At 43.7% G+C, this 24,303-nt stretch overlaps 1 protein-coding gene across 1 annotated transcript in view; it reads right to left on the bottom strand.

Annotated features, from left to right (window-relative positions):
- Nucleotides 1-24,303, bottom strand: part of WDR90 (WD repeat domain 90) — a 52,498-nt gene that overhangs the window by 10,976 nt on the left and 17,219 nt on the right. Inside the window, exons 15-34 of the mRNA XM_063315189.1 lie at nt 22,169-22,287; nt 21,144-21,305; nt 19,456-19,586; nt 17,942-18,058; nt 15,863-16,098; nt 14,725-14,864; nt 13,582-13,712; nt 12,960-13,090; nt 11,558-11,719; nt 11,095-11,223; nt 10,306-10,439; nt 10,163-10,200; nt 8,204-8,335; nt 7,250-7,435; nt 5,974-6,074; nt 5,225-5,324; nt 4,813-4,934; nt 3,391-3,550; nt 1,786-1,976; nt 810-978 (exon numbers count right to left, since the gene is read on the bottom strand). Coding sequence (XP_063171259.1) covers nt 810-978; nt 1,786-1,976; nt 3,391-3,550; nt 4,813-4,934; nt 5,225-5,324; nt 5,974-6,074; nt 7,250-7,435; nt 8,204-8,335; nt 10,163-10,200; nt 10,306-10,439; nt 11,095-11,223; nt 11,558-11,719; nt 12,960-13,090; nt 13,582-13,712; nt 14,725-14,864; nt 15,863-16,098; nt 17,942-18,058; nt 19,456-19,586; nt 21,144-21,305; nt 22,169-22,287 — 2,791 coding nt within the window. The remainder of the gene's footprint in view (nt 1-809; nt 979-1,785; nt 1,977-3,390; nt 3,551-4,812; nt 4,935-5,224; nt 5,325-5,973; nt 6,075-7,249; nt 7,436-8,203; nt 8,336-10,162; nt 10,201-10,305; nt 10,440-11,094; nt 11,224-11,557; nt 11,720-12,959; nt 13,091-13,581; nt 13,713-14,724; nt 14,865-15,862; nt 16,099-17,941; nt 18,059-19,455; nt 19,587-21,143; nt 21,306-22,168; nt 22,288-24,303) is intronic.

Raw genomic sequence — 24,303 nt, 5'->3', positions numbered from 1 at the left:
ATGGGAGAAATGGGAAACCATCTTTCTTTTCTTTTCTTTTATAGTTTCTTCTTTGTTCTTTAGCTATCCTTTCTTGCTTTTCTATATTTTTTTAATATTGTACTGTAACTGTATATGTTGAAATTGAATAAAGTTCTTAATAATAAAAAAAGAGGATTATTTCAATTAAAGTAGATTTCCCCCAAATACTGCTGAAGACTGCAGAGCTCTTCCTTGTTAGAGATCTCTGAGCGACTTGGTGGAGCAGCCTTTCCCAACCTTTTGACCCTGGAGGAACCCTTGAAATATTTTTCAGGCCTGGGGGAAGGAACCCCTGCACATTCAGGCTCAAAGATAGGCCAGAGGTTACGAAATTATTATATTTGTTTCCTGGGTAGGCCTGTGTATGTGCATTAACAGTGTTCTTAAACTAAAAATAAAGAATGAAACTTACCTCTTTAATGTGAAGTTGCCCAAATTTGAACTATTTTTTAAAATAAATTGTGATCTTCCAGGGAACCCCCAGGGACCTCTCGCAGAACCCAAGGGTGCCACGGAACCCTACTGAAAAACCCCAAGTTAGGGCATTAAGGATATGAATCTTGGGACGCTACTGGGTTGGCTTGATTCAACCATCACTTCTGAAGCTCTTGGACAGACCAACTACTTTTTAAACCTGATCAGTAGCTAATGGGAGTTCCAGGATGGCTCACTTGGGAAAGGGGAGGATGATATCAGAACTATCTTTCACTGAATTCCAGCATTGTGCGAACTGAAATACCGTTATTTCAAGATGCTTCTCTTAAAGATAACACAATGCTGAGACTCACCAATCTCGCCATCAACGGCCTCCCAAGTCAGGAAGCAGCAATTAGTCTCCGTGTCCCAGGTGCAGATCTGTCCTATGCTAGTCCCAGTGTACAGAAGACAACCAGAGCTGTAGCACATGGATGTGAGTTCCACCGGACCAACTGCATTAGGAGCAGGGACTCGCTGGACCTGAAGGAGGAAGGAATATTATGCCTAGCAGGCACTCCCAAAGTAGACAAAAGCTGCATCAGATCTCTTACTGTCAGGCCCAGCCCAAGAACAACAGAGGATCAATCCAGCCACACTTCAGTTCTTTATTTGTTCACATAGCATAGACAGAATCTTGCCAGACTGAAGCCACTCTACCTAACCTAAAGGGAAATAACCTGGGAAGGCTCTAGGTAAAGGTAAAGGTAAAGGTTTCCCTTGACGTAAAGTCCAGTCGTGTCCGACTCTAGGGGGCAGTGCTCATCTCCGTTTCTAAGCCTTAGAGCCGGCGTTGTCCGTAGACACTTCCAGGTCATGTGGCCAACATGACAACACGGAACGCCGTTACCTTCCCGCCGAAGCGGTACCTATTGCTCTACTCACATTTGCATGTTTTCGAACTGCTAGGTGAGCAGGAGCTGGGACTAGCAACGGGAGCTCACCCCGCCGCACGGTTTCGAACCGCCGACCTTCCGATCGGCAGCTCAGTGGTTTAACCCGCAGCGCCACCGCGTCCCTTTTGGGAAGGCTCTAGGGCGGGGCTATTCTGAACATCTTTGTCTTCCCACGGTCCAGCACTAGACTGTGTTTTCTCTTATCTCACCCCCCTCCTTGGAATGTGCTCCCTCCTTTCTGAGAACCAGCAGCATTACTGACGTCCATAACATCAGCTCCCCCTTCAGAGACACATTCCATCACACTTATCATTCACAAGGCTGAAGGCTTCTCTTTGGCTGCGGTGTAAACCTGGCAAAATGTTCAAGTATGACTCCAAGAAGAAATACCTACTTTGAGGCTGATGTCAGATCCCTGTTGCTCCATTAGCCAGAATGTCACAGCTCCCTTCCCCACACAGGCAAGGTGTCCCACCGAAAGTGGATTAAAGGCTATGTCATGGACTGGCTCAGCAAGGCGGGTGGATGACATCAAGCCATAAGTCTGGGTGTTCCACAGGGCAATGACTCTGTCAACATAGTCTCCTGGGGGCACAGAAGTAGATGCCAATCTGTTTTTTTCACAATGTCAGACTTGTATTTTTTATTTATTTATTAAATCTGTATGCCCAATAACTCTGGACTTCTTCCTAACATTTATGTATACTTTGCTTTTCTCAAGTTCAAAGTAGAACATTAAAGTTAACATGTGCTCTTGAAAAATAAATATGAGGAAGATACTCAATCTAAACTAATTAGTTAAAAAAGAACTAGACAATCAAATATCTCTTGGAACAATTAAGTTTTGCGAGCCTTCCAGTTCCTAGACGTCATGGGGATTTCATTTCCTAGGCTTCCAGCAACTACATGAAGAACTCTGCCTCCAACATTTGCAACCAACATTTATTCAATATTTTTCATAGTGCGCAGAGAGAAGGCACACGGAATAGGAAAATCACAGGCGGGATTTTTGAAACACGGGCTTTAAGAATCATGATGACTTTTGAAAAAGTCATCACCCTGAGCTGGTGTTAAAAAAGAAATTCAGGATACGAAATAACTGCAGCTCCAAACGGTCAAGTGTTTCTATGCCCTGTTCACTACAACAGTGCATAAACATTACATCCAGGGTTTTGAGCAGCTGCACCAAGACTCACTTAGCCTTTGGGAATGAATCCAAACCAACATTCTGGGCAGCATTTCATCCTTGGAATAAGGGAGCTTTGGAGGAAAGGAAAAGGGGTATTCAAAGCCGGGCCTAACTGTGCTATAGGAAATCCTGCGGCAACTTCCCAGTGGCAAGGCAAGGAAGTTAGAACTAACTCTCTTCCACTTGATTTGAGGGGCCCGAATAGTCCTGCTAGGGAAGATTCATGAAGAAGGCTTTTCTTATATTAACCAGCAGTCTCATGCCTTTGCACTGAAGTTCACAGAAATGATGTTGGAGAGAACGTTGAAGCTTTCCCCCCAAATTAAGTACCCCTGCCCCCAGGCTGCTAGCAGCTACAGTGGGGCACAAAACAGCTCTCCCCTATGAACCTTATAGCCTATTCACAGGAACGTAACACAAAGCAGGAAAAGGACAAAGGACAGGCTTAACATACTCTCTCCCAAAATTGCTTTCTTGGTCTTTAGAAGAAGTCACGGGTGCTATTGAAGATGAAATAGCAATGCCAACTTACTTTAATTCAGGAGCTCCTGGGTTACCCCCCGTTAGGCCAAAGGGAACCAACAGGCTGGCTGTATATTTAATGGCCTCACTCCCAATTTTTAGAAGAATGCAAGGCTAAATTAAATTTATCTAACCCTCAGTTAAGATGCCACAGCAGGTGTCACTCCCCTCGGTGCAAATTAAGCCAACAAAAATGGACAAGCCCATCATATCTGGATGTGACACATGAGACTCCACTCTTCCAGGTGGAATGCCAGATGCCTGCTCATCCCCCGTGGCTATACCAACCTAGAGTGACAAGGAAGCGGCTGTCTCGAGAGTACGCCATGGCCTGCACTTGGGTTTCATGATGAAACAGGACCTTTTCACAAGTCCGATTTTGTACATTCCAGATGCAAATTTGGCAGCGCAGGTCTCCACCACCTTGACCAGAGGCAGAGGCAAGAACCTAGAAGAATATTCCATGTCAGCATGGAGGTCTCAGTAAAGGTCCAGGAGACAACTACTTAACAAACAGGAAAATGCATTTTAGCTAATTAATCAATCCATCCATCAATCAAGCAGCAGCAACTCAAAGCCACAGAGAGAGACAGAGAGAAAAAGAGAGCTCTGAATGCTGCTCAAAACCACATTCAAACAAAGGACTGTGATGACCACGTGTCTCGTGATCAAGAAGCCCACAGGCAATTGCCAGCAGTGTTAAAGCCCATTCAGGTATTTATTTATTTATTATTCAAATTTAATTACCACCCATCTCCCCCAGAGAGGGACTCTTTGGTACAGGTATCATATTAACAGAGGTGGTGCATTCTGGTTAAGACCATGAGCGACAAGACAAGACAAGACATCTCCAGAGCAAATCCTCAACTCTTGAGTGACCTCAGATAAACTACTTCGTCCCATTCTTACTCTCTTTCAGCACCTCCCTTGTTTCCTTACCTGCCTCCCCTTACAGTACCATCATAATGCATATAATTAAATAGGCTGACTGGGTAGGGTTATTGCAAAAAAAAAACATGAAAAGCACTTTGGATATTTATAAAATATGTATGATTGTCTGTGTGTGTGTGAGAGAGAGAGAAAGGGAGAGAGAAAGGGAGGATTTCTGGTACTCTGCATTCTACCAGAATGTATTCCCCATATACAAAACAAGAAGTCTGAACAGACAAGGGAAAATAAATTTACAGCCTCCCACATTTTTCTTTCTTATTATTCTACCCCGCTTGTAATGGCCGTTTGTCTAACTCTATCTTCCGTGGGTAACCAAAGACCAGCTCCTTTAGACTACATTCTCCTCTGCCTAAAAGTCCTTCATGCTTAAAACAATCCTTTCACTAACAGGCATGCAATGTCCTTCGATTCCTTCCTTTTCAACGTGGTCCTTGAACTGTCTCCTAGTCTTATTTCAAAGGCTCCACTGGCTTTCAGCGTGTTCAGATGCATACATCGCTTGTCCTAGCTCTGTCTGTAATCCCCTTGAATGCAAGGACTGTCTGCGTTGTTCTAACTCCAAAGGAACTAGAAAAGCCAATGTTCAGTTTCTTTCTCTGCCTGTCTAGCAAACAGGGAGCCTTTCAGTTACGGCTCCGGCAAAATGCTGGTTGGTGTACAAAAATTAACACAACCTGAGCTTCAATAAATTCCTGTTTCTTCCTACTCAGCTAGCGCATCTGTCGCTCTGGTGAGCTTAGGAAAATGGGATGGCCATACCTGGGCATCACGACTAAGCGCTAAGGTTGAAATCTCTTCTGGGTGGCCCAGCCAATGCTGCTGGGATCCAGAGTGCAAGTCTTCGACAATGAGCACACAACCACAGCTGTAGGCGAAGAAGCCTGCAGAGGAAGAAATAACCTGTAGCATCTAGAGACCCCCACTGACGAGGCGCACACGTCCCCCAGATCACAACATGCAGCCAGATTTAAGGACATTCTGAAAAGGAAATACCGCAGTCAAAGGAGAATATTCCAACTAGATTTGAAGGGGACATTGTAGCAGAGCCGGACCATGGTCTTAAAAATGAGATTTATAAAGCCTTTCAAAGGAGCCCAAACATCGGTATTGTTCCGCTAAGGGTTTGGAAAAGGGAGATGATAAAATTTGGGATCTTATTTCACAGTGGTACCTGTGTCTGGGTTCCACACCATGTTCCCTCGGGCATTCCCATTGTAGCCAATTACCGCTTTTAGCTTCAGACCCTCATTAGCAGTTGGAGAAGAAAACACCTAAAAGCCAAACACAAGCTCAGTATACACTGATATACTTTACGCCTAAGTACACAAAAAAGCACTGCTTGTTAAATTTATTTATTTCTTATTTTTATTTTAAATCTGTTCAATTGTGTCCAATTCTCAGAGACTGCCTGGACAAGTCCCTGCAGTTTTCTTGGAAAGTTTTTTCTTCAAAAGTGGTTCGCCACTGCCTCCTTTCTAGGGCTGGGAGAGAGTGACTGGCCCAGGGTTACCCAGCTGGCTTTGTGCCTAAAGCGGGACTAGAACTCCCGGTCTCCCAGTTTCTAGCCTGATGCCTTAACCACGACACCAGAATTGTGGCTCTCACAATTACTTTATAGCTCTTTTATTTTCCTGAAAAATTATTTCAGGACAGGTAAGCCACTGTTCAACAGTTCTCTCTATGCTCAGATGGACTGGGTCAACATACCAAACCATAACATGGTCTGTTTGGCTTTGCCTTACCGTACTGTGCAGACTCAGCCATTAAGATTTGCAAACTATGATTGGTGGCTTAGCACGCAACCCCAGCAAATTAGATTTGTTCAATAAATCATCATTTAGTGCAGTTGCAAACCAAGTCACAGTGTAATGCACAAAACCTGACCACCATTTCTCCCCGGACTGCCAAGCATGCTCTCACCTTGGAAGGTGCGGAAGTTTTGAAACGGGGTATGAAGTGCCGGTAGCAGTCTGGGCGGACGTTATTTTGGGGTACGGATCCTTTGGTTTCCTTTCTTCTGTCTAGCACATGAGAAAAAACAAATATCTTGGGTTTGTCTTAACCCAAAGTCTTAAGATTCTAACTCTAAAAGATCAGTCAAATCCAAAGAGATCTTCAGTCCCTTGGGATGGAACTTACTGCAACTTTTAATCTTATTTCATGATTCATACTGTGCTGACTACTGCTGTTGATATTTATGTATTGCCTGGATTTTAACAGTGGCCTGTCGTTTACAAAGTGGTATGTCCAATTACTTAAAAGCAGTTAATGATATATTCAAAATTCTAGCCTACTTCTATGCTGCTTGTAAGTTCCCTGTTTATTCATTTCATGATTTATCTTTCTGTATTTTTTCTCTTTTCTTGTGTTTGTCTTCGTTTTTTTTTTCAAAATGCTTAATAAAAACGTTTTTTGAAAAAAGGAAAGGAAAGAAAGAACAAATACCTAATCCTGTTTTCTGCTCTCCACTGCTGGGAACCATTAACCATGATGTCACTGAGCTGCCCCTTGTGCCCAGAGACCAGCATTCTCATAAAGAGTTTGTGGGGGACAAACAACGTTCTACCCTTGCATGTATGATTCTGAAGTGCGTATTAGACAGAGCAGGGAAACTGAAGCTGCCTGATGACCCCGGAAGGGAAGAGACAGATAACACAAACCAGGTTTTTGCGCTTTCCTTGGTGTGAAGGGAGTCCCTATATGGGCCCAGCTGTTTAGGTTAGAAGGTGCTACTCTAGGTAGAAAGGGCAGATCTGGAGTCTCTTCAGAAGAGCAGAATGTGGAGGCGCCAGATCAGTCCATAGTAAGGCCCCTCCTGTTATTAAGGGATCCCACATCCCCACAGTAAAGCTTGTGTTATTATTTACACTGCTGCTGTACGTTCAATGTATCATTTCAGAGGGTTTATAACCTGTAACCTTGTGGGCTTCGGGGCTCTTCTGCATTCCTCTGGCAGGGTGCCCAGGGATCACTGTTGCTGTGCAGGCCAATAAAAGAGACTTTGTTGCATCTTCTATCTCCAATTGCTCTGGTTCCTTGCTTAAGTGGGCATTGTTCCCACAACAAATGTCTCAATGTTCATTCCATTTAGTCATTTGCGAAGGCAGGTTCATACCTTTCGTCCAACTTATTTACCTTTCCCCCTTTAAAATGTACTTCTCCTCCTTTTAAACGCATCAGGACACAGTCAACTTACCACCTCCTGCAGGACTGTGAGGGCTTAAACAAATTGGAGAAATGTCAGGTTTCACAGCCAGAGGTTCTTCATGTTGGACAATGTCCTCCAGCACAAGGACTGAGTGGCCAACAGCCCCATTAACAGCCTCCCCGTTGTTTCCTTTCAAGCATGCTTCTTTTTCTTCTTCAGAGTCAGAGGAAGTATCTGTAAGAGAGAAAGGAGAGGAAAGTGACAGGAAGGAGGCAACTGGTCCCATCTGCTTTTAGGACAATGTTTCTCAACCTCAGGAACTCCAAGATGTGTGGACTTCAACTCTCAGAATTCCCCAGCCAGCCATGGGAAGTTGAAGTCCACACATCTTGGAGTTCCTGAGGTTGAGAAATACTGTTTTAGAAGATAAGAGGGGTAAAAGAATGGAATCCATTCAGGAGCTGCCTAGCTTATATATCTTCCCACTACAGAGAAGGCTCTTGGTTGCTGCCTTGGAAAAGAAGCCTGGAGATGGACAAATATTTCCTCTCTCCAGAGGTCGGTGTAGATATAGCATTACACTGGCAATCCCATAAACAGAAAGTGCATAAACAAATCCACCCAGACACATTCTAAGACTTACACCCAGGCCAAAATCCCTCTTGTGCAGCAGGAAGTGAGATTTGAGACCAAGATATAAAAGTGCCAAAAAGAAAGGAGATTCGTTTATTTATGTATTTATTTATATTCAAATGTATTAGCCTCCCAACTCCAATGGACCAATTATCTCCCTCTTTCCTTCCTGGCTGGCAGACGCATAGTCAGGGCCTAATTTATGGGATGATGTGACTCGACTCTAATGGGACGGCAAGACCCCCGGTGTTTCGATCAAATGTCTATGGAATGGCAAGCGATAGACAGTCATGAGGGGCATTAAGCTGCTTGCAGGATTTTAAAGGAAGCACCGTTCTGTTCCTACGAGGGTGAATATACTTTGCTCACCCCGCTCAGCCAATCGCTGGAGAGAGCTGAGATCCAGGCACGGAGGGGACACAACCGTAGGCAAAGGAACCAGCTGACGGGGGGCATCACTGGACCCAGGAGGTGAATCTTGTAACTTCTCCAAGCTAGCGTCTGTGAACAAAGAAGAGGCAAAATTGGAGGATGGTTTCAGGGTTAAGATTTCCAGGTCCAGACCTTCACTCTGATTCTGTGTAACCAGATGGCCTTGGGCCAAGCACCCACTCTCAGCCTAACCAGCTCTATAACCTTGTTGCAAAGATCACGTTTGGAACAGGGGAAGAGGTGGAGAACAAGGTATACACAGTTAAAGAAAAATGGGCTGTAAAAATAAGCCAATAAACGATAATAAAAATCCTTGATCAGTATGCTCCGCAGCTGCACTGGCCTTCCTTCGAATCATCCATAAGCCACTATGTTCTTGTAGAGAGCAAGGAAGGGGACCTCAGTGAAAATACACAAGGACTGTTTCCAGGCAAAAGGGGCTGAAACATTTTTTAAGTCCAGAACAACGAGATAACGTTTGGAAAGCAGCTCAGGCAGACGCCTCCCTGATTCACTGGAGTAAAAGAAGAGGGGGGGGGGGAGATCCAGCCAGATTCTGTTCTTACAGCGAATCCCAGTAAAAGCAGACTTAGCCTTCCTGTGGAGTGGATTTCCTGGTCTGGTCTATCTAGTGGGGCTGACAGTTCTGAATTACATGTTTTAGAGACCCATCCAACTGAAAGTGGGAAATACAAAAGTAAAGGAGCAAATTCAGCTTGAATTTTAAAACATATAAGCCTTTGCCTTCTTCCCTCCTTAGTTTATATCAGGCAGTAGCTGCAGGGACTTGTCCAGACAGTATCCAAGAATCGGACATGGCTGAACGGACTAAAAAAACATAAGAAGAAAAAGAATAAAGAGTTACCTAGAGGCTTCCATCAAGGATGCTGCAACTGCATCCTGCACTAAACTAGGGGTTGGATTAGATAACCCCTCCAGCTCTTATCCAGTGCTAAAACTCTATGATTAGCATTCTCTCTCAAAAATAAATCTCTTGTTAAGAGATGGCTCTGTCTTCCCAAATGTTGGGAAGTATTTGGTGATTTTAATCCAATAACTCAATTCTTACAGTGCATTCATGTAAAGAGGAGTCAGTCTTGCGAGATAGTTCAGACAGGAAGCATGGCCAGATGAACTAATTTTACTTTATTGTAAGGTTACATTAACAGAATCTTGCAAGTCTGAAAGGACATCTTCCTTGCCTTACAGCCCAAGAAACTAGGGAGGGTCCCTTCTGAGATGTTTGCCACATCCCCATTCCTTCTGTGGGCTCAGCTGCCTCTTGTCCGACTGTTCCCCTGGCTGTGTCTCTTCCTCCTGTCTCCCAAGGTCATTCCTGCATTACCCCTTACAAGGGGTAAAACTATGATAAAAGATAAATATTTTCTATGAGGGTGCTTTAGTTATCTGATTCCCAGGACAGCTTTGGATTCAGAAAGATCTCAAGATAGTTTATATAGAGAAACATATCATTCAGTTAGAGCTGTTTCCCAACATTTCTGGCACACAGTTTTGTTCAGATCCAGAGTTCTCTATCTCTGCTTCCAACTCACTCTCCACAAATCTGACCCCATACACCTCTCTGGTAATTAGCAACTGCTTAGCCAGCCATGCAGGGACTTGACTCAGAACCCTACCTCATCTTGCTGATCTAAGACAGGAAAAGAAGCCAACAGGAGGGGTCAGAAAGGTTGCATGTAAAAAAGAGGCAGGGTTTCCATCATGCAGTCACAGCCACTATCTTGGCTTTGTTGACATCCACCTGCAGGCATACCTGAAGACCAGTATAATATCTCTGTTTCCCATGAACTGACAAATGTCAACATCATGTCTTGTATGGCTTGCTCTGGAACAGGCAACACCATCTATATTATTCAAAAGCAAATGACAACTTACCAACTTGAGGAACCTCCAAGGGCTCAGGGGAATCAATTCTGGAATGGGAACACAGAGTCAAAATGAGATTATGAGATTCAAATAGACAAGTAGGTTCAGAAAAGCATCTTCAAGGTTTTTATCAGAAAACACTGGGCTCTTACTCATCTTTGAAGGGCTCCTTTGAAAAGACACCTAGGAAATCCCACAGGAAGATGGCATCTCCAACACTGATGACCTCCTTTTGGTCAGGGGTGAACCTCACCTGCCGTACTGGTTCAGAGTGGCCGATGAACACCTGGAAGAAAGAAAAGCAGAAGAGCAACTTTCTCCTTCAGATGTTCATTCCCATGGCTTGGTGTTCTATTGTTCCTAGACAGGATGTACCACTATAGGAAGGACCATCTGACAATTTGGGGAGATTTCAGCTCATAACCTCATCCTACCTGTTGTCTATGCCTTTAAAGATAAACCTGGACCATGAGCTTTAGAACATGGTTTTTATTTTAGCATGTGAATTGCCTCATCTTCTGGAGTGACATATATATTTATAAAACATGACTATAAATATTTATAAAACATGCTTTTTTTCTTTGTTCTGGAGTTAGCAATTCTCAGTTTAGTTTAGGTATAACTCTTTCTACCCAATAAGGGAAGTAGTTTTTAACTTAAGATGCAAATGACCCAGAGGCATTAATGAACAATTAGAAGATAAGAGCAGCATTTTAACCAACACTGACCTCCCCAAACTTTAGATATTTAGAGACTTATCCAGCAGATAACTTATTCCACCCCCCACAACCCTCCACCCCCACACATAAATACACTTTCCTTTCTTTCTCACTGATCCCATTCTTTAACTGAATGTTGTATTATTTTAGCATGCTTATCTAGTGACCCATCATTAGTAATGAGGGTGGAAGAGAAGTCTAAGACTGCCCCGACTTACTTACCTGGCAGCTGACATCAAATCTCATTCCATAATCCCACACTTTGATAACCCTATCACCGGCTGTCAAGACATACCGGCCATCAGGACTCAACGTTAATGAAGAACAAGACTGCTTGTGAACTTGAGAGACCTGCAATCGATAGAAACCATCACTAACATTGGATCCCACTCTGGAACCGAAGGCCCTCCATTAAGCAGCAAAACTCTTAAGATATTCTGTACAGAAGTCAAGTGGCAGAACCTCTATATTACAGCTTCAGTGCACCTCTTCTGGGGTCAATGCGTATATCAACCTAAAGTCTTCAAGAACCCCACATGAACACCGATAGTTAGTATTAATTTAGCAATTTTAAACCCATAGAATATTTGGGATTTTCATCACAAGAAAAGTGTCAACAGAAAAATATGGAAATCACAAGTCCCACCTCTGAAAGGGGAAAAAAAAGACATTGCGGGTCCCTTACCACTCTGATTAAGCGTCCAGACTTGGCATCAAGCACCAGGACCTTTTGGGAGGACGTTGACACCAAAAGATGGCCAAGAGGAAAAGGGGCGAAGCAAAGTCTCACAGCAACATCAAGGGCCGTGCTGTCCAGATCCAGTATGCTTACATCGATTCTTAGTAGCTGACATGCATCAATAAAAGAGTTTAACATTAAGTTCCATTTACTTAAACTAAATGGCTTTGTACTAGCAAAGGAAATGGGCAAGGAATGCTGGGGAAGACAACCGTCAGGTGAAGAAATTGGTACAATTGTTTCTCAGACTTATATGCTATTTTCCTTCCAGGAGTTCAAAGTGATGTATGTAGCATGACCTGTCCTGGTGGTGACAGATGCCCCATTTGTCAGTCATCTCTGACATGTACCCCCAATACAGATACTTCTATATTTGTGCTTGCATATGTGGGTGCTGTGCATATATGTTTACGTACACATGTGGGTGTAGGTCTATATAAGTGCACATCTAGAGGGAGGGAGGGAGGTAGACTTTGCTTCAAGCCAAAAATTGGCACTTTGGGTATGTTCGCATCTATGGGCTGAAGCAGTAGATTGACAGAGATGTGGGCCAGAAAAACATTTGGGGCTTAAACCTTTCCATATCAGCCCAGTCTGGCAGTTTCAAAGCTGTCTCAACTTTGTTTTTCAGGTGACAGTTCTAAAACCAAAAAGCAAATTCTAATTTGCTAATTGCTAATTGCCCAACATTGTTGTTAATATTCCAATATGAATCATTTTTCTCCACATATAGAACTTTTAATTTCTTCAAATGAAATGTTGAAACCTCATAAAATAGATTGAATTAATTTGTCCCATCAAATAATTATTAATACATAATTAAATGTTATTTGTCTCCCATTAAATACTATTCAAATAATAAAAACTTGTGCAGATCAGGGATACTGAGGTAATTATGCTAATTCAAATCATGCTTTTCAGCTTCACAATTTTCCAGAAAAATCCACATCTCTAATTGTCCAAGAAGATTTGGCCTGTAAACGAACGTAAAGAATTATAGTCCCATGGATGGAATTGGGGAGTCACAACAAAAGCTTGCAAATTCTGTCTATTCTACAACTCATTCTGCTTAATGAGTAGAGAAGGAATCACATAATGGGATGGTAGGCTGGAAGATCATGCGGTTGAAATAATTCTCCAGAATAAAGTGGAACCAAAAAAAAAATGTTTCCTGAGATAGTAAATAAGTAGACTAAATGAGGGTATGCTATCTCCTCAGCAGCAGGAAATTCATTGCATATATTTTCTTATTGTTTAAGGGGGGAAAAGGGCATTTGTTTCACCTGGTTTCACTGGAATTATGTGGGCTAGAAATTTTACCTGCCTTTGAGAAGCGAATGACAGTTACCTCATCCAGGGTATGAGCATCCATGAGAGTTACAATGTATTTGGAAGGTCCCACAAAGGCCAAGAGACGTCCATCACAACTGACACACAACGCGTCAGGACCATGGTCAGCGTCTTGTGACACCACGTTAGCTGAGCGAGAGTCAGACGGTCATTGGAAGAGAAGCAGAGAGAGAGACCACAAACCAAATCAAGGTGTAACCCAGCAAGAATTCATTTGATGGTCTACTCAGAAGAGAAGAAGAAAAAAGCACAGGAATCTCAAAAGCTCCATGGCTTTCAGATCAGCAGCCAGCATCCCTACAATCATTAGGACAATGTCCTCCAATCTGAGGCTCTACCATTGAGTTGGGTTTCAACTCTTATAGTCCCAAGGGATAAGGGACTGTCCTTGCCACTTGTTATGGTGTGCTGCTCTTATGTAGCAGGTATAATCAAACTCATCTTGTTAGTAACTAATGACAGGAATAACCAGAGAGGAGGAGGAGGAATAATATTAATAACAATAATAATGTACATTCAGTGGAAATTAATGCATATAATGGCTTCTAGCAGCTCTCCTGGATTCCAGCTTTTCACTCCTTAAAGTGGGTGGGACACAGAGGGCAGGGCAGAAAACTCACCTAACACTCTGACGGTGTGACTTTTATGGATGGCACAGTTATAAAGACTCAGAGTCCCGTGGGTGCAGGAACTGTACATGAAATTGCCATCTGGGGAGAAGGTCAGACCAGTGATCAGACCCCGGTGCTGCCTGTTGAATAATTGCCCCCAACACAAAAAGGCAAAATGAGGAATGCAAATTAAGAATGAAACCAGGGCATGATAAAAACAATTGCATTCATATCCCACAAGTGCAAGACATACGGGTTTGTCTTCCTTCATTCTAACCCCACAACAATCCTGTAAAGTTACTGGGCGAAGAGAGTGACTGGTCCAAACTCACCCAGGGAGCTACTTATCAACTGGGATTTGAATCAGGATGTCCCGGGTCCAAGTCCAACACTGTTGCATTATATTTTTTAGAGTTGTGTGACGCCCACTCAGTTTATTGTAAAACGAGGGAGCGTAGGTCAAACCCCACAGGCCTTTAGAAAGACAGTTAAGATGTGGCTCTTTTCCCAGGCACTTGGGTCAGGATGAGTAGAGTTCTCCCCACTGGTGACATATAGTATAGTTTAGTCCTGATCACCATTGAATTGTTTTAGTCTGCTTTAGTGGTATGTGTTATTTTTCTTTTGTATTTTTTTAATGATTTGGGATGCTGCCCAGAGTCAGGTGGGTGGCCATATTAAATGTTCTGTATAGATAAGATAAATCAGAAACAGAAATGTGACACAGGTAGTCCTTGTTTAGGGACTGTTTGCAGTTACGACAGTGATGAAAAAGTAACTTTGCAACCAATCTTCGCATTTACGACCTTCGCAGGTCTGTAAAGCCAAGGAAAGCTGAAGTAAGATTGTAAGCACAGTCACGGTTTCACTTAGCGACTTCACTTAATGACCAAGTTGCCAGTTCCCATTGTGGTCACTAAACAAGGACTACCTGTACTTAACATCTGACACATTACCCCAAATACTGCTAAGAGAATGAATCATTCTAAATCAATACATTTCTTTTGTTCTTCTTCTTTAGCGCATTATGGGCTAATAAGCATATTTATTTCATACTTTTCCTCCCCCGAAGAAATGTGCCCTTTCAAATCACTGCCTCCCACTCTTGCAAAACATTCAGAACATAACTATGAAATAACACAAAGGCATTACTTGTGTTCTTCAAGTAGTCTTGAGGCAGCCAGGCTGATGGTCCTGACCACACCGGTGTCAAAGCCACAAGCAAAGATAGGTTGCAAGGGGTGAAAAGCCACGGCACACGGAGTTTCATCTGAGGCCGTGAATTCATAAAGCTGTTAGGGGACAGAGTGATCCACAGGTCAGGCAGGAGGCAGGAGAAGGAAAAGGTCCAGATGTTAGCCTTGCATTGCCATTCAAGGTCTCGCAAATAAATAACCTTTTAGTATTTTAACCCAAGAAAGAGAACAACAAATAAGAAACCATCAAATTTTCCTGACTTCCATTTTTGCAGAACTGCCATGTCTGGCGCGCACACACACACAGTGGGCAAGTGACCTGTCATGTTGAAGTGGGAAACGTAAGAAATGTTTAGCATACGCCTTAAATAGACTTGACATAATCTGAAGGCTCCCAACACAGCCCAAATGTTATCTTAAAATGGTGGTCTTGCCCATTTTGTCTAATTCAGTCTCAGCCACTTTGTGACACAGCTCTCCCTAGGGTACTCCTCCCTTCTTCACCACGAAGAGGTGGCCCATCTCTGATTCAATAGAGTGGAAGCATCCAACGGCAAGAAAACAATTTAGGAAAGAAAATAGGGACGGTCAATCAATTAAAGAATGGTAGTTGATCATCTGTTATTAGAAATAGTTAGGAAAACGACACAAGCTACTTGTGGGTAAGACAGGTTGCTTTTGACTGTGGGGAGGTATGGTTTGCTAGATCCTAACATTTTATCGTCTGACTCCTCCCGTTTCTGTCACATCAACAACAAAATTTAAAAAACGCAAGCTGCTTTGCCAATCCCAACACACCGCATAAGTTGAACTCCGATTCTTTTGCCCACACTAAGAACAAGAACCACAGAGCCTTGTGGCATCTTAAAACACTTTTTTGCACAAGTTCTCATGGATCATATTCATGGGGATTCAGTCTTAAGAGCAGAGATCAGGCAGTTGATGGGTATGATATCTGGGGGATTTCGCCGTAACATGGAAAACTGAACAGAATGAACAGAAAAATATAAGCATATATATTTTTAATAATGTTAATCTTTTAGGTCCCACAAATGAGTGCATGCGTGTTCTGCTGAACAAAACTCTGAAATCACCTGCTGCATAGATTCAACGTTCCAGATGCGAATGGTATTGTCTTCGGATACAGTCACCAGCTGTTTCTGGGAACTCTCCACTGAAAATGCCAAGACAGAGTCCATGTGGGAGCGCATGATTGTACAGTAATCCCTCGACTGGATGTCCAGGCAGCCCACATTCCCGGTGGGGGTGGTGCACAAAACCTTCAGATTGTCTGGGCTGATTTGAACTGAACTCACTGGATTGTGGTGCTCTGGAGAAAGATACGTGCTGTCAGCTCTCAGATGACATGGTTAGACTCAGAAATGGAAAACATGAGAAACTGGCATTTCCTGGTCACTGGCTAAATACACAAACCTAGATATTTATTTTAGTATATTCCACTCAATTTTTCCCAGCATACTGAAAAAAGACTGGTTTTATTCACACTTTAGATAACACCTGTTACTCGCTGACGTTCTTCTGGAAGCCTCCAAAGACCGAGTTTTCTTGGAGAGCCTTTGAGGAGCGACTGTAGTTGTTGCTACAACGTTGTCATTTTTTATTGTTAAGTGCTATACTTGTTGTTGTTATGAAATATTGTTATTTTAATGTATTATTATTCTCTGGATGTTTTTACTGTGTTTTAGTCCGCTATAAGCCACCATGAGTTCATGGAAATTACACAGCATGCGAATTCAATAAATAAATACTCTGCAAATACAGAACAAGACATGTGGAAAATGTTGAAGGCAAAATGTCCTGCCCCTGAAATGATCTGTTCTGATCCTGGAATGGTTATTCCTTTCCACCTCACCAGTGACCTTTTCAACTTATTGGAAGTAGTCCAACGTTGCAAAGGGCAATGCCAATCTCCTTTTTCAGTTAGAATAGCCTGTTTTAAAGCTGGAACACTTTGGTAAAGTCAGAGCAGGTCTGAACCATTCCAAGGTCATAAGTGAGACATTTCAATCTCAAAATACTGTATCTTGCACCCATCTGTAAAGAACTAGATAAATCTATGCAAAAAAATAATAATAATAAGGGAGCAATTTAGTTTCTGTGAAGTCTTTTCTCTGCTGTCTTAGAAGTAGAATATGGGATAATCCCCAGGCAAACTGGTTGGTAGGAGATTCAAGACAGGCAAATGGAAATATTTCTCTACAGAGTAGCTTTCTTAAGTCGCTGAATTTTCTGTTTCAAACTCTGGAAGCCATTGGCTTGGACATCTTTCAAAGGAGATTAAATGAATTTATGGAGGATATGCCTACTGTAAGGGGAGACACTAAGGGAACTGGGTATCTTGGACCTTGAAAAAAGATGCAATGGCAGGGATATAACAGCACTCTTCAAGTACCAGGATGTCAAATACCGGAACAAGGAATGTCGTTGCACACAAAAAGACAAGATCTAATTTTTCTCTTCTCCCACCATGCAGGATACAGAATAATGGGCTTAAGTTATAGGAAGGCAGATTTCAGCTGATGCTGGGAAAAAGTTCCTAGCAGTTCAAAAGTGGAACCAATTACCAAGGGGATTGGGGGGATTCTCCTTCAATAAATGTCTTCAAACAGAAGATGGACAACCATCTATTAGGGAAGCTTTCATATAGATTCCGGCACCGAGTAGGAAGTTGGCTAAATGACCTAATTCAACTCCACTATTTAATGATTGTAAAACTATCTAAGGTCACAGACTATCTAAGGTCATGGACTACAAGCTCCTTCAAGGTCAGGAGCACAGAATTAGGCCACCCCCATAGGAGCAAGTTTATGCCCTCAGGTGCCATTTGTTACCTTTCCAAATGCATCTCCGGTAGCCAGATGCAGAGCCAAAACAAGGCTTCAGTTTGATTTGGCCTCATAGGAAGTGGGAAAGTGAGCGCAGATCCCACCGCTCATGGCAATTAAACCATCGCTCGTGGTTTAGATCTAAAGCTGCAGTACTGACAAGAGATCCAAGATGACCATGAAGGAAGGCACAATGTTCTGACACAAAGGCAGAGTTCCTGTGTGACACAGATGTAGGTAGAATGTCACCCAGCTGCAAGAATATGTGGGAAGGCCTGAACTGAAGACCTACCTAGCCTGCAAGTGTGATTTTTAAGCTCTACACACCTGCCTCCAGGAAGACTTCCGAAAAGTCCAATGGCCACAGGCGCAGGTAGCCATCGTCAGAGGCAGTGGCACAGAAACTCGAAGAGAGGCAGATGCTGTTTAGGGATATCCCAGGGCCTGAAAGAACAGAAATTCAGGAGGCTCTGAAACACAAGAGCTGCCAGTGCAGATCCATCTCCAGTTAGTCCTGAATACCTAAGGCCCTTTCTAGCTAAGACCCCTTAAGATAACATTCTACAACTACCCCAATTTCAACTGATTTTATTACGGTCACTGACCAGTACAAGATACAATTCTATAAAAATATGCACATTAGCCATTAGCCATAAAATATGAGCCATCTAAATTAAAATAATTTTAAATATGAGTTTACAAGTTCCAGTTAGGTGTTAAAATACGTTTGGATCACAATGCAAGTGAGCCCCTTAATCAAGTTTAAAAACGATCTTATTCATTTGCATTATCATGACTAATATTCTATCAGGTATAAGTGTCTATAAAAATATATATAAAATATTAAAAGGAGTGATAAAAAGAGTAAAATATCATATAAAATGTGTTATATAGACCACAAAGTTATTACAAGGGATACATTACTACATTTTTCCAATCATAATCTGACGTATTTTCATAGCAGCTGCACAGAATCTGGCTACTTGTGCCGTGACAGTTGGATATTCATCTATAAGTAACATTTGCATACAATCTATATCTTTCCATCTAGGGCATTTACTAATCAAAGGTAGTATTAGTTTACTCCTGAGCTCTTTATAAAAAGGACAACTACCCCAAAACAATATCCCTTCATTTCGGTAAGTCTGTCAGAAAAGACTTCAGGCTTAAGCCAGATACCACTGTTCTCTTACTGGCACAGAAACTGACATCATAATGAGGTAACTTCTGCCGGTTGAGTACTAGGAAAATGCAGCCCGACCTAAACAGAATTTCTTTTTCAGGATCACTCCAGCTTTATAGCATTGCCTAAGTTGTAAATTCTGTGCCTCCAACATGGCACCAGGGGCCTGATTATCCTTCCCTTTGTGCTTGCTGCCCTCAATATGTCACCTGGTCTTACTTTATTTTATATTGTTTAAATTATCAGAAAATTATTAGCTAGCATCCTGCAAAGGAAAATGTCAGCCTCAAACGTAATCTTGCTTTTCAAGAATGCTTCTGGGCCTTGCTTATCTTCTGGGGATCAAGTTCTTCTGGGCTCCTCTCAACCAATTACTAATTTTTTTTCTTTCAAAATGACAACAATAACAAAAGGAGGATCTGAAGACTGTGCTTTGTTTGGAAGGGCACCCTTAATGCCCAGTAAAAAAGACAAAGGTAAGCTAAGGTGGTAGAGAGGTTGAAAAAGGAGATAAGGAACAACTTCACCCCTTGGTCGTTTGGTGAGAGTGCCCAATGAAATGTCCTTACAAGTCTAAAATGCTCACTGTCCCCGCAAAGTTGGAAATGGATATGATAAGCTGAGCACCTGGAAAGTTCCCAGAAGCACTAGTTCACACCTGAATTAAAAGCTTGCTTCTCTCCGCGATGAGTGTGTCCTGCCTCCAAGGGCAAAAGGCGTCGGACATTTCTGACAGTGACATTCTTGTAGTCAATTTCTAAAACATGCCCACTCCTGCTGCAAACAAACCTATGGATGGATGGATGGATGGATGGATGGATGGATGGATGGATGGATGGAAGGAAGGAAGGAAGGAAGGAAGGAGCCAGACAACACAACATCAGTGTAATTATATGACCAATATTGCATGTAATTACAGAATTTGTAGCACTACAAAGTTTAGTCCCGTAATGTAGATGAAACAGTTATAACTGATGCTAATTTAATTGGAGAAACGAAGAGATATAGACACAATGGGGGTTTTGTTTGTTTGTTTGTTTGCTATCCACCTTAGTATGTGTAATTAAATAGCAATTGGCTAGAACACCCAGCTGTGGAGCATAGTAGCATTTTTTAATTAATACCTCTACATTAGTGCTGGAGTTTAGATGCGCGGAAATACGATCTCATTTCCAAATCTTGTTGTTTCACCATTAAAAGGAGGAGTTGTGGACCGTTTTCTGTCTCTCATTACTGCTTGCTGGATTCTTCTAATATCCAGCCAAGGGACTTTAGCAGTCGAAGAGTTAGTGCCATCTTGGACTCAACCAAAATGGCCTGAGTGAAGGTCTTCTGGAATGTGTACATTTGCTCAAAAGTTCCAATTTCATGAAGAACGAAAGACAGAAACCTATCTTTCCATTTCTACCTGCTTCTTCTCCTTAGCAATGACCTCATTTTTTTTTTGTAACCATATTTTAAGAGACACTGATTTCTTGGCTCAGGTCCTTAACTTTTTGGAGAGAGCGTTATATCCAGACTAGCTTAATCAGTGTTTATTTGTTAGAACATTACCCCAATTTATTCTTTATTTCAGCGTATGCAACCTGTATTTCGTTTTTGGATGAAAACGCAGTAATAAATTCTTAAACCAATTAACCCACCTAGCAAGCAGAACCTAAAACCTTAGGATGGGCAGGAACGATTGTTCTAATTCTTGAAGCAGTTCTCTCCTATAGCTTGTGGCTATTGCGTCACCAGTAAGTCATTATGAAAATGGCAGTAAAAAAAGGAACTTTCCCATAAGTAGACATTACATGATATAAACCAGTGTCTAGACCTCCGTGGAACCAGTGCTAAGGAAAGATGCTATAAGGGTATTTTAAATAAACCAAAATAAAGAATCCGCAAACAAAATTGGATCCGTTATGGAGCAACATCCTATACTTCCATGTTGAAATATGCAGGAGTCAAAAAGAAAAAACTTTACAGATTTCCTGGTTGCCCTTGCTGTAACAAGCAAATGCTAGCTTTACTTTCCTTATTCTGGCACTTACTTTTCAGTGCCAGAAACTCTTATATTGAAGCTCTGATTATACGTACATTTCAACTGATGCGAGAATCAATCCATCAACTAAATTTTAGCCAAATCACCCATCAACCAAAGTGAATTACTTTCAGGATATATAGAGATGTCAATCAAAGTCCACAACAACTTGCACCAAAGGCAGGACTGAATCTTATTGTGCTTGCTAGGATTTCTTGATCACAGCCCTGTTGATCAGTCTCCTAAAGAAAGACACCCAGAAGCTGCCTTGCAACATCAGTCTTTCTCTAAGCTTTGAAGAGAAGAAAGAAGTTTCTTACAGTGTCCGGTCCTCAGGCTCACGCTGAGTGGAGTGGCCGACCTCAAAGGCCAGGTCGGTGAACTCCAGAGAACGGTATTCACCCAAATTCACTGGGCAGGAGCGCAAAGCCCCGCTTTGGACCCGCCACAGCCTCACATTGTCCCGGCCACATGATACCATCCTGCGATGAGAGAAGTCAGGGTAGGAAATGAGAAAGGGATTGTTCCTCTGTATCTTGAGGTCTGCATTCTTCAAATGCAGAAAGAGAACAAAGGGAGGGAGGAAGTTGATTTAGCAAAGCTTTCCAGCTTGGATGACAATTTGAATTCAGGTAAGCATGACAGGTGTGATGTGCAACTTTCCCTTCCTTCCCTCTTGAGTCACACCAGTTTGCTGTTTGGCCTGGACCAAGCATTGTGGTGCTGATCAGTTTCCTATGAAAGACTGCCCCCAAAGCACCAACAGCTATTATGCCATAGAGTGCATAAGAGAAAGCTCAGATGGCAAATACAGGCTGGCATCTGCTGCCTGTAACTATATAATCAACTTGGTTTCCTGAAGATCTGATTCAAAGATTCTTTTGAAAGCTCTCCTTGCATGGATAACAGTTGGCCTCAAGAAGAACAAGAAGTTCTTTCTTTCTTTCTTTCTTTCTTTCTTTCTTTCATTCATTCATTCATTCATTGTTCAAATTCTATCACCACCCATCTCCCCCAGAAAGGGGGACTCTGGGTGGTTTACAATACAATTTAAAGCCATCAAACACGTAAATTACAACACAAACAGCCAACACAATAAAATAAAATAAATATAAAATCCAAGTGGCAAAGATTACATTCGGTACGGAGGACTCTGTGACATCAGCCACCCCCAGGAAGAGCTGTTGCCCTTCCCATCCCAGGTGAGGCGGCAAAGCCAGGTCTTCAAATCCTTCTGGAAGGCTGGGAGTGAAGGGGCTGCCCCACCTCTGGGGGCAGCATGTTCCAAAGGGCAGGTGCCACTGCAGAGAAGGCCTGCCTCCTGGAATTCCCACTTGGAATTTACCTGGTATCATCAAAAAAGGCAATCTTGAAGGCCCGAATGTCCACATCTGTGTGAGCTTTGGCCAGCATGACCACCTCTCCCCCACGATTCACCTGGATGGTGCTCCACACCACCACCACCTGCCGAGAGATAAGACAACGGCTGGAGTGATCCTTCCTTAACCCTAAAGGTTGACTGGACAAGCTTGATCAAATCTACCACCAGAAATCTTCCTACAATCCCCAAATTCATTGTTTTCTTAACCAAACTCAGAATCAGTGACTTCAAGAAATATAGCAGCTCGGGGCTTCCAGGGGAGCTGACAACCTCAGCAAAGACCAAGAAACCAGTCAGTAGACCGGTTCCTTGGAACCTTTCTGGATAAGAGGAGGACAGGAGATGTCATGCGCTGCCTACCTCTGAGTAACGTTCAGACGCTGGTTTGCAAATCAGGTTCTGGTTTATTTCAGGGCAGGTACAACGTTGGTAGAAAAAAGCTGAGAGTGACAGGAGCGCGCCGGTGCGGGGTTTAAATACCCCGCGCCGGTCAGCGCCCCCTCGCTCACGGTCACGTCACCCCCCTTTGTCCCATGCGTTGCCCTGCCGTTGGTTGAGGGTTTCCAGGATCGCCCATCCTCAGGTTTCCATTCTTCTGCTGATTGCTTTCAGCTGGGCGATCCCCGTTGTATTGCCGCTGATGGCTTGGGTGGCTCCGTGATTCGTTTAGCTATTGTTTGTTAGCCGTTAGTCGTTGTGGGTTGATGGCTACTTAACTTGTGCCCCTTCACTTATTTCCTTGTCATTGTCATGTGTGCCATTGCGCTGATGACTTTAGCTCAACGGCACTCATGACATACTGCCCCCTTTTCGAATAGTGTTCTCCCCCGGTTTTCTTGGTTTTCCCCGTGGAGCTGTCAAAACGCCACATTTTTTTTTTTTTTTTTTTTCAAAGTTCCCGCCGGAGTAGTTGTCGCCCCTCCCTTTGCTCCTCCCTCTACCACGTGCCTTCCCAGGGTGTGTCCATGGTGCGCATGCTCGGGTTCTGACCTGGCGTGCGCATGCTCCAACCACACCCTGTTTGTTTGGCTCAGTTCGGCGAGGCGAGAGGCGTGGCTGGTCGGGTGCTGCTCAGCTCCAGGTAGGGCCCTTCTTTTCTTATTTAGAGTGCGTCGCCTTTGTTGTGTCTCCTGGGCGTTGCCCCCAGGTTGCCCTGTTGACTTGCTTGCCACTCCCCCGCGGCCGGGGGGCGGGGGGAGGGCGCTGGCGATCGTTTGTCACCACCCCGTGGGCCCGGGGCGGGGGGAGTGAGTCCCGGGGGGGGGAAGGTCCACCCAAGTCGCGGGCTTGGGGGGGGCCCTTTCCCTTGGGGCACGGGAGGCGGGGGGGGGCCTGCGGGGGGGGGGTTGGTTTTGCTGACCTTGATTGCGGTTTGTCGGGGTATGCCCGGTGAAATGCTCTGGTCAGGTCAGGCGCGTTAACGTTGTGCGCCGCCACCCATTCCGGGTGGGGGAAGTGTTTCCACCTGACCAGATAGTGTAGAGTTCCTCGTTGCTTGCGGGAGTCGAGGATGTCCCTGATCTCGAAGTGGTGTTGCCCGTCGATCATTAGCGGTGCGGGCTGTGGCGTGCTTGGGTGCCATCGGGAGGTGGTTGCCGGTTTTAGGAGGCTGGTATGGAACACCGGGTGGAGTCTCCGGAGGTTGTGTGGCAGGTCCAGGCGTATTGCTACCGGGTTCACTATTTGCGTGACTCGGAACGGCCCGATGTACTTAGGCCCCAGTTTTTTCGAGGGTTGGGTTGACTTTAGGAACTTGGTGGATAGATAGGCCATATCCCCCGCCTGGAACGTCGGTTGTTGGCGCCGGTGCTTGTCGGCCTGCTCTTTGTAAGCAGCCTGTGCCTCCTTCAGCGCCGCCGTGATTACTGGCCATGCTTCCGCGATCTTCCGTCCCCAGTCGCTGGCGTCCACCTGTGGTTCCGGGGGTTGAGGTAGCTCCGGTATGGGGACGAAGTCGCGCCCCGAGACTACTTCGAACGGAGTTTTCCCCGTGCTCGTGTGGACGGCGTTGTTGTATGCGACTTCGGCGAACGGGAGCAGTTCAGCCCAGTCGTCTTGGTGGTAGTTCGTATATGATCGTATAAATTGCTCTAAGGTGG

The sequence above is a fragment of the Candoia aspera genome, chromosome 14, assembly GCF_035149785.1.
Source record: "Candoia aspera isolate rCanAsp1 chromosome 14, rCanAsp1.hap2, whole genome shotgun sequence".
NCBI classification, from domain to species: domain Eukaryota; kingdom Metazoa; phylum Chordata; class Lepidosauria; order Squamata; family Boidae; genus Candoia; species Candoia aspera.
The sequence above is the reverse complement of the archived record's forward strand: the minus strand, read 5'-3'. Positions and strand labels throughout refer to the sequence as shown.